Source organism: Eucyclogobius newberryi, unplaced genomic scaffold (assembly GCF_026437365.1).
Source record: "Eucyclogobius newberryi isolate DKJ021-1_F unplaced genomic scaffold, fEucNew1.0.hap1 SCAF_3, whole genome shotgun sequence".
Taxonomy (NCBI): Eukaryota; Metazoa; Chordata; class Actinopteri; order Gobiiformes; family Gobiidae; genus Eucyclogobius; species Eucyclogobius newberryi.
The window spans coordinates 26,759,196-26,768,905 of NW_027315945.1; the positions used below are offsets into that span (position 1 = coordinate 26,759,196).

Here is a 9,710-nt window from a genome sequence, read left to right on the forward strand (position 1 = left end):
TTCTGGAGGAAATAAAATGAATATTAAATTTATAATAGTTTCCATTATTTACTAATGACCATATGAGTAACTTCATAGCACAGAATTGAAATGCTAAAGGTGAGATTGACTGCATTTTAGAGTGTAAAACTCCTGCAACCTACTGTCAGGAACAATTACTGTATAGTAAGACATAAAAAGGCAGCTTTATTTCTTCAGAGTATGTTAAGGCACTTTTGAAAATATTTTTTAACACAACAAGTGTACTTCTCTTCAGTAACATGCAAGCAGCATTGTCAAACAGTAACAATACAACAAAATATTTGAAATGCCAGTTGAAAATAATGTAGTGGTACCAAAACATATTACACTGCTTTGGTTTATCAATCAAATCACTGCCATGTTCACCTGCCTTGTACTATCGTGTCACCCTTTCTCTTTATTAGGTGACATCTCCGTCTCAGCCACTGTACTGATTGTAAACCTTGACTCCTTGTCACTGGGAGATGGTTTACTCGGTGTCTGTGGGGGCACTGTAAAAAATATTCCCTCTCTTTCCATATCTTTATTTTCACCATCTCCGTCGAGCTCCTTGTAGCCCTCTTTTTTACCTCTCGCAGACTGTGGCACTTTAAGGAGCAGCTCACTAATGCTTTTCCTGCGTTTATGTCGTGGAGACTCCTCGAGAGGCTGAATGTCCAAAATGTCACTGCAACTTTTGGAACGGTTTATGTTCTCTGGAGGTTTGGGTTTCTTTGCTTCAATCGCAATCTGCCCCATGACAGTGTTATAGTCATCCTCATCGGTTTCAGACAGAAAGTTGAAGATATCTATGACGGCCGGCCTTGTTTCTGGGACTTTCTTCTCGTGCAGATTTTCCTCTTCATATTCGAGGCGGTGTCGATGTCTGCGCTTCCTAAACTCTTTGTGGGCCTTTACGACCATGTGCACGTTCCAGCTGAAGAAGAGGGAGAGCCAGGCCAGCCCCATGTAGATCCACACCTCAGCCAACACTCGGTACAGCCGGGGGTACTCGATGTTAGGATTGACACCCGCAACGTAGTCTCCAAAGCCCACTGTGGTGAGGGTGATGAACGAGAAGTACAGGCCCTCCAGATAAGTCCATCCTTCCATTGACATGAACACAAACGGAGGGATCACCAGATGCACAATAAGGCCCCAGAGCAGAAAGCACACGGTACAGGTCAACTGAACCCTTTTCTGCAACAGAGTCATACCATAAATGCTGAGACAATGTGCACTTCAAGAATGCATAGGATGGCAATTATTATTTCATTACAATTAATTCATCATTTACCATTTAAAACTATTACCTAGTATCACTTTTTCTCAAACACACAAAAAATATCAACAGTAAATGGGCGTTTCATATCAATCTTTTGCTGTAACAGTGGTTTAATTACACTAATACATAATAATATAAGGATTGTTGTAATGATAATATAACAGAAGAGACTTACCAATGAAACACCTTTGCGGATGAGGACTTGGGACAGACGTCTGGCCCGGTCCCCAAAGAAGGAGCCCAGCTGACTGATCCAGACCAGGCACAGAGGGATTCCACACAAACCGTACAATATGCAGAACACACGGCCATGATCAGTTTTGGGGGCAACATTTCCATAACCTGCATCAAGAGAAGGTAATCCTTTATTGTCCACACATGGTGAAATTTTGGTGTTACAACACAGTAGATACAGAGGGAAAGGACAGATAACTTATAGGAAGTTTCAAAAAAACACCCTTGATAGAAGAACTCTTATAAACAAAACTCCTCTCATATCTTAATAGGGAATGGAGGAAAACAATAAATAGAATAAAATAAAAAGATAAAGTTTAAAAAAATTAAAATAAAATAATAGTAATAAAGTAAACTAATTTTATTTATTTTTTTAAAGTGGGAGGAGACAGTGCGGTCAGCGTAAGAAGACAATTACAATAGGCTTTACATTTAAACACTTGTGCTCTTAAGATTGAGTTGTTCTATATCATGTTTACCTATAGTGGTGACAATAGTAGCAGCAAATATGACCGAGTTTCCCCAGTCCCATGTGTTCCGGTGCTTGTCCCCGGTGATGGCCACACCTTGCCCGGCAGCCTCTGCAACTATCTGTGCAAGAAAAGAAAAGTGTCCTGAAAACACACCTCATTCAGACTGAGGTGGTGTCCGGGGGCTGAGGTGGTGTCCGGGGGCTGAGGTGGTGTCCGGGGGCTGAGGTGGTGTCCGGGGGCTGAGGTGGTGTCCGGGGGCTGAGGTGGTGTCCGGGGGCTGAGGTGGTGTCCGGGGGCTGAGGTGGTGTCCGGGGGCTGAGGTGGTGTCTGGGCATGCGCACACCTCTGCACACACTTGTATTAAACATGTAACGTCACAGTAATTACACGTGTATCCGCTGTGGCACGAGGACCTGGCTCTTTGTTTTCACCTCTGTACCAGGAAAACTGGTTTTGCTGTTTTCAGAAGGCTAGAAAGAAATGTTCTGAACAGTTTAAAGAACTTCATACAGCTAAAACATAGTGTGGATGTGTGTTTGGTGTTATTCAATGTCCTGGGATTACACCAGTGTGACTTTTTGTAATGTAAACCCCAAAGTTTGACGTTTCTGATGCGAGATGGCAAACTCCCATGAATCCAATTGTGATTTTCTTAAAAGTGTGATTTACACCTACCTCCAAAATGTCATCAAGAGCTTCTTTGGTCAAACAATCGTACTTTCTCAGGATATGTGTCTTGTCAAGCAGATACTTGTCTTTGGCTGAAATCCAGTTTGGCTCTTCGAGAATCTGAAAAATTGCAGCACCAATGGAGAGATAAAAAATGATACAAGCGGTCAAAAATGGACCTTTATCGGCCATAGTCTCAGTCCTTCAGTCATAACGAGTGTTTCAGTCGTAACGTGTGTTTGGAGGAGCTCATTCCTGCTGTGGCTGCGTCAGACGCGACGCGGCTTCTTCCTGTAAAATGGGAGGTTTGGACGCGCTGAAGTATCCGTGTTTCTACTGCTAACTTCACTGAACAACTGCTGAGTGTTTTAGGAACAGATGATAATAATAGTAATAATAATAATAGTAGTAATAGTAATAATGGTAGTAATAATAATAATAATAATAATAATAATAATAATAATAATAAATATAGCCGCAAGCGGCAATGATCGGCCCTCGCCACGCCGCCGCCACACCGCCGCCACGCCGCAAGAGGAGGGGGCGCTAACGCGCCCCAATTGTCCTTTTATTACGCCTACTGCTAAATCTGTGACGCTGTCACATCTTCTCCCCTTTGTTTTACCATCAAAAAGCTATTTTATTTTGAATTCTTGGCAAAATGTGCGGCTTTGCCGCACAGACACCGTGACTCTTTGAATGAAAATGTGGATAACTTTTGATGGTCCACCCCTGAAGATGAGTCCCACCAAATTTCAGGTTAATAGGGCTGACGCCCTGGGAGGAGTTTGTGAAAGTCTAAAGTGTAAACATGTTCTGGCGATTTCCCCATTGGAATAACATGAAAGGTTTCGGTCATCGTTGGGCAACGCCATAACAATTATGACATGGGTCTCATTGACTTTTTTGATGGGGATGCTAAAATTGAGTTGTGTGTCAAATTTCATATAATTTCGCAAAACTAAACATTTAACCTCCATATAAAATCTGTAGGGGGCGCTGTGGCGCCAAATGAATTTATTTCAGAAGAAGAAGAAGAAGAAGAAGAAGAAGAAGAAGAAGAAGAAGAAGAAGAAGAAGAAGAAGAAGAAGAAGAAGAAGAAGAAGAAGAAGAAGAAGAAGAAGAAGAAGAAGAAGAAGAAGAAAAAACAATGTTTCCCATTTTTCAAATATCATAAACTATACATTTTCGGAAAGCGCTCGCGCTTTCCTACCTCATGGTGTGGGTCCCTGGTCACTGACGGGTACTTTTGATAATTTTGAGTGGGCTCCGCCCACTTTGTGTTTTTGGCCCTCTATACAGTAATAATGTTCAATTTTTGCATTACATGCTTATATGCACGGAACATGCAAGAGATGGGGAACGTATTCGTGAGCTACTTAGCGCAAATGAGTGCTTTATATGGGGATGACGACCGCTTCGCGGTCGTCATCTCAATGTAAAGTGCTCGTTTAGTGCGCACTTTTGCACGGGCTTCGCCCGTTTACAACGGTAATGTTCCATTTTCCTACTACTAATTAGTATGCACGGGGCGTGCATGAGTGAAGGAGTGCGTTAGTGAGTGTTTGGAAGTGGGCGAGCGCTTCGCGCTCGATTTCGTGCGCACTACGTGCGCACTTTCGCAGCCGTGCTTCGCACGGCCTTACGAGATTAATAGGCCTCTCGCCAGCTTGTGGCGCTCGGGCCTAATAATAATATAGCCGCAAGCGGCAATGATCGGCCCTCGCCACGCCGCAAGAGGAGGGGGCGCTAACGCGCCCCAATTGTCCTTTTATTACGCCTACTGCTGAATCTGTGACGCTGTCACATCTTCTCCCCTTTGTTTTACCATCAAAAAGCTATTTTATTTTGAATTCTTGGCAAAATGTGCGGCTTTGCCGCACAGACACCGTGACTCTTTGAATGAAAATGTGGATAACTTTTGATGGTCCACCCCTGAAGATGAGTCTCACCAAATTTCAGGTTAATAGGGCTGACGCCCTGGGAGGAGTTTGTGAAAGTCTAAAGTGTAAACATGTTCTGGCGATTTCCCCATTGGAATAACATGGGAGGTTTTGGTCATCGTTACGGCAAAGCCATAACAATTATGACATGGGTCTCATTGACTTTTTTGATGGGGATTATAAAATTGAGTTGTGTGTCAAATTTCATATAATTTCGCAAAACTAAACATTTAACCTCCATATAAAATCTGTAGGGGGCGCTGTGGCTCCAAATCAATTTATTTCACTTCAAGTAGGTTTAGGGCAAAGAGTTTAACAACTGATTCTAATTTGACGCAATTCGGATTTTATCTGCGCAAACGGCAGAAATGTTAAATTTGGGAGATTTCTGAAATTCTTGCTACAGTTTGCGGCTTCGCCGCACAGAGACCGTGACAGGTATCAATGTAATTTGGATAACTTTTGATGTCCCACTCCTCAGTAGCATTTTCACCCAATTTCAGCTTTTTAGGGCCAACGCCCTGGGAGGAGTTCGTAAAAGTACGACGTTTGGAAAAACTCCGAAGTCATGTTTAGCCATTTTTGAAGCAATATGGCCGACATTTGGTTGGGCGGACGGCGTTGCCGTAATAATATTTTTTACTTCTCTTGTCACCATCTACCTCGGCGCCAAATTTCATGATTCTACGATCAGATTTTTTTTGGGTCATTTCCCATCTCTCAATGCATTTTTGGTACATTTGGGGGCGCTGACGCGCCAATTTTTTTAATTTTAGAAAAAGGAAATAGCCAGAATGTAGAGAGGCACGATTTTTAGAGGTGTGCTAATTTTTGTGACTTTTCGTCAATGTTCACTGGGTGAAGAATAGGGGGGTTGGTCCCGAGAAGAAGAAGAAGAAGAAGAAGAAGAAGAAGAAGAAGAAGAAGAAGAAGAAGAAGAAGAAGAAGAAGAAGAAGAAGAAGAAGAAGAAGAAGAAGAAGAAGAAGAAGAAGAAGAAGAAGAAGAAGAAGAAGAAGAAGAAGAAGAAGAAGAAGAAGAAGAAGAAGAAGAAGAAGAAGAAGAAGAAGAAGAAGAAGAAGAAGAAGAAGAAGAAGAAGAAGAAGAAGAAGAAGAAGAAGAAGAAGAAGAAGAAGAAGAAGAAGAAGAAGAAGAAGAAGAAGAAGAAGAAGAAGAAGAAGAAGAAGAAGAAGAAGAAGAAGAAGAAGAAGAAGAAGAAGAAGAAGAAGAAGAAGAAGAAGAAGAAGAAGAAACAATGTTTCCCATTTTTCAAATATCATAAACTATACATTTTCGGAAAGCGCTCGCGCTTTCCTACCTCATGGTGTGGGTCCCTGGTCACTGACGGGTACTTTTGATAATTTTGAGTGGGCTCCGCCCACTTTGTGTTTTTGGCCCTCTATACAGTAATAATGTTCAATTTTTCCATTACATGCTTATATGCACGGAACATGCAAGAGATGGGGAACGTATTCGTGAGCTACTTAGCGCAAATGAGTGCTTTATATGGGGATGACGACCGCGAATTTAAAGTGCTCGTTTAGTGCGCACTTTTGCACGGGCTTCGCCCGTTTACAACGGTAATGTTCCATTTTCCTACTACTAATTAGTATGCACGGGGCGTGAGTGAAGGAGTGCGTTAGTGAGTGTTTGGAAGTGGGCACTAAGTGCGCACTTTCTCAGCCGTGCTTCGCACAGCCTTACGAGATTAATAGGCCTCCCGCCAGCTTGTGGCGCTCGGGCCTAATAATGGACCTTGCTTTAATACAAATGGGCGTTTCTGCAATATTCTGCACACTTGAAGGGTTTTATAGGCAGAGGAGCATATGAGCTAAGAAAACTTTTTGTACTTTTTTTTTGGTCATAGCTTAAAAGGCTTGACACAAAATGTTCCTTAAAATAAAATAAAAAATAGCCATATGCTCCTCGCTCTTGCCTGTGGGGCTGTGTTTACGCCAGGCTGTGACGCATGTGCTCGTGTCGCTGACCGTTGGCCTTATCTACGAGCGGAGACACCAGAAGTTGCTGACTAATCACTCAGAAGGGTGTTTCCCCGGCTCACGTCCCGATAAAGACAAAGAGGCTCCCCCAGGGCCCTGTGTCATGTGGCTGTGTCCTGTGAAAACTCTTTAATATTCATATAAATGACGGGGCTGTTACGTTTGGAGGACCTATGGGGCAGTTTGTGTCTCACAGATGGCACTCAGCTGACACAAGGAGCCTTGTGGGAATTCAAGGCCCTTATTTTATCCAATTAAAAAGAAGGGCTAATAGTTAATTAAAGCCGCAAGCGGCATCCAACGGCCCTCGCGGGCCGCCGGCCTTCCGACTCTGCGCTTTCGACTTGATAAAGATGGCGCCCTTATTGTGTGTTGAATTAAAAAAGAACTTGACAGACGGCGACACATTGGACATGGCCAATCCAGTGCAAATCAACACAAGTGTCAGTCAAATTTGCTGCTCCGCCGCACAGAGACCGTAGCACTTAGAATATAAATATGGATAAGTTTTGATGCCGCTTGTGTAGATGATATTTCCTCAAATATGAGCTTGATCGAGCTATTGCCCACAGAGGAGTTTGTTAAAGTGTGAAGCGTAAATGTGAACATTTCAGAGATTTCGCTGTTTTCCCATTTCTGACATATATTTGCGGGTCCGCCACACAAAGACCGTAGCACTTAGAATCAAAATATGGATACGTTTTGATGCCCCGCTTGTGTAGATGATATTCTCCAAATATGAACTTGATCGGACAATCGCCCTAGGAGGAGTTTGTTAAAGTGTGAAGCATAAAAAATGTGGTGATTTGAGCGATTCTGCGATTTTCCCATAAGGAAACATGGGATGTTTCTGTCATCGCTACGGTTACGCCGTACAAAATATGACTTTGGCTCTCATACTTTTATGATCAGGATGGCAAATTAGAATTTTGTTCAAAATGTCATGTCATTTGGAAAAACTCTATTGTTTATAGGCCACTCTGAAGGCCAAATAGTCAGAATTCTGGGAAACGTTTGCGGCTCCGTCGCACAGAGACCGTAAAAGTTATCCTTAAAATTTGGATAACTTTAGATGCCCCACTTGTCTAGAGGATGTACACCGATTTTGAGGTTCGTGGGCAAAACGCACTAGGAGGAGTTCGTTAAAAGTGTGAAACATAAAAATGTGGATATTTGAGAGATTTTGCGGTTTTCCCATAGGGATAACATGGGAGGTTTCTGTCATCGCTACGACTACGCCGTAAAAAATAAGGCATTTGTCTGATTGGCTTTTGTGATCGGGACGGCAAAATAGAATTTTGGGTAAAGTTTAGAACATTTTGGTAAAACTAATTTTTGACCTTCAATGTTAATTTAAAGGTCACTCTGTAGGGGGCGCTATCGCGCCCATTTCAATTTTGTCATCATAAACTGGTCCAAACTAGAAAGTTTAACAACTGATTCAAATTTGGTCCTAATCGGACTGGTTTTGATCAAATGGGAGCAATTTTTAGATCTGCAATATTCCAAAATAAATTGTCCAACTTTGCGGCTGCGCCGCACACAGACCGTAAAAGGTATCTCAAAAAATTGGATAACTTTAGATGCCCCACTTGTCCGGAGGACGTACGCCAATTTTGAAGTCGGTGGGCAAAACGCCCTAGGAGGAGTTCGTCAAAGTTTGACGTGAACAAAATGGCTAACACAGCGTGTTTTCATTTTCAAAGGAAGATGGCGGCCATAGGGTAAGTCTGGGGGCGTGGCCACAATGATTTTTTTTTTTTTGTCCTCACGAGAGGAATGCGTGTCCCGAATTTCGTAGCTTTACGACAAAGTTGACCTCGGGGTGTCTCCCATAGGCGCAATGTATTTTGACTTTTGTCGGTGGCGCTGTCGCGCCATTTTTTAACGAAAAAAAAAATGGCACAGAAAAAACTAAATTTTTCGCCGATTCTGAATTTTGGGCAAAGTTTGGTGAGATTTGAGCATGTTCAGGGGGTCAAATTAGAGATCAAAAAGCAGAAGAACAAGAAAAATAATAATAAATATAGCCGCAAGCGGCAATGATCGGCCCTCGCCACGCCGCCGCCACACCGCCGCCACGCCGCAAGAGGAGGGGGCGCTAACGCGCCCCAATTGTCCTTTTATTACGCTAAACATAACTAAACATTTAACCTCCATATAAAATCTGTAGGGGGCGCTGTGGCGCCAAATGAATTTATTTCACTTCAAGTAGGTTTAGGGCAAAGAGTTTAACAACTGATTCTAATTTGACGCAATTCGGACTTTATCTGCGCAAACGGCAGAAATTTTAAATATGGGAGATTTCTGAAATTCTAGCTACAGTTTGCGGCTTCGCCGCACCGAGACCGTGAGAGGTATCAATGTAATTTGGATAACTTTTCATGTCCCACTCCTCAGTAGCATTTTCACCAAATTTCAGCTTTTTAGGGCCAAAGCCCTTGGAGGAGTTCGTAAAAGTACGACGTTTGGAAAAACTCCGAAGTCATGTTTAGCCATTTTTGAAGCAATATGGCCGACATTTGGTTCGGGGGACGGCGTTGCCGTAATAATATTTTTTACTTCTCTTGTCACCATCTACCTCTGCGCCAAATTTCATGATTCTACGATCAGATCTTTTTTGGGTCATTTCCCATCTCTCAATGCATTTTTGGTACATTTGGTGGCGCTGACGCGCCATTTTTTTTTATTTTAGAAAAGGGAAATAGCCAGAATGTAGAGAGGCACGATTTTTAGAGGTGTGCAAATTTTTGTGACTTTTCGTCAATGTTCACTGGGTGAAAAATAGGGGGGTTGGTCCCGAGAAGAAGAAAGAAAGAAAGAAAGAAAGAAAGAATAATATTCCGATGCGCTTTCCTACCTCATGGTGTGGGTCCCTGGTCACTGACGGGTACTTTCGATAATTTTGAGTGGGCTCCGCCCACTTTGTGTTTTTGGCCCTCTATACAGTAATAATGTTCAATTTTTGCATTACATGCTTATATGCACGGAACATGCAAGAGATGGGGAACGTATTCGTGAGCTACTTAGCGCAAATGAGTGCTTTATATGGGGATGACGACCGCGAATTTAAAGTGCTCGTTTAGTGCGCACTTTTGCACGGGCTT

At 42.7% G+C, this 9,710-nt stretch overlaps 1 protein-coding gene across 1 annotated transcript; it reads right to left on the reverse strand.

Annotated features, from left to right (window-relative positions):
- Nucleotides 1-331: 331 nt before the first annotated feature.
- Nucleotides 332-2,893, reverse strand: LOC140374423 (potassium channel subfamily K member 5-like). The gene is made up of 4 exons (XM_072461313.1): nt 2,668-2,893; nt 1,999-2,110; nt 1,461-1,627; nt 332-1,200 (listed from the first exon to the last, which is right to left on the reverse strand). Exons 1-4 carry the CDS (start codon nt 2,851-2,853, stop codon nt 406-408), a joined length of 1,260 nt encoding a protein of 419 aa, XP_072317414.1. The 5' UTR covers nt 2,854-2,893; the 3' UTR covers nt 332-405.
- Nucleotides 2,894-9,710: the final 6,817 nt, after the last annotated feature.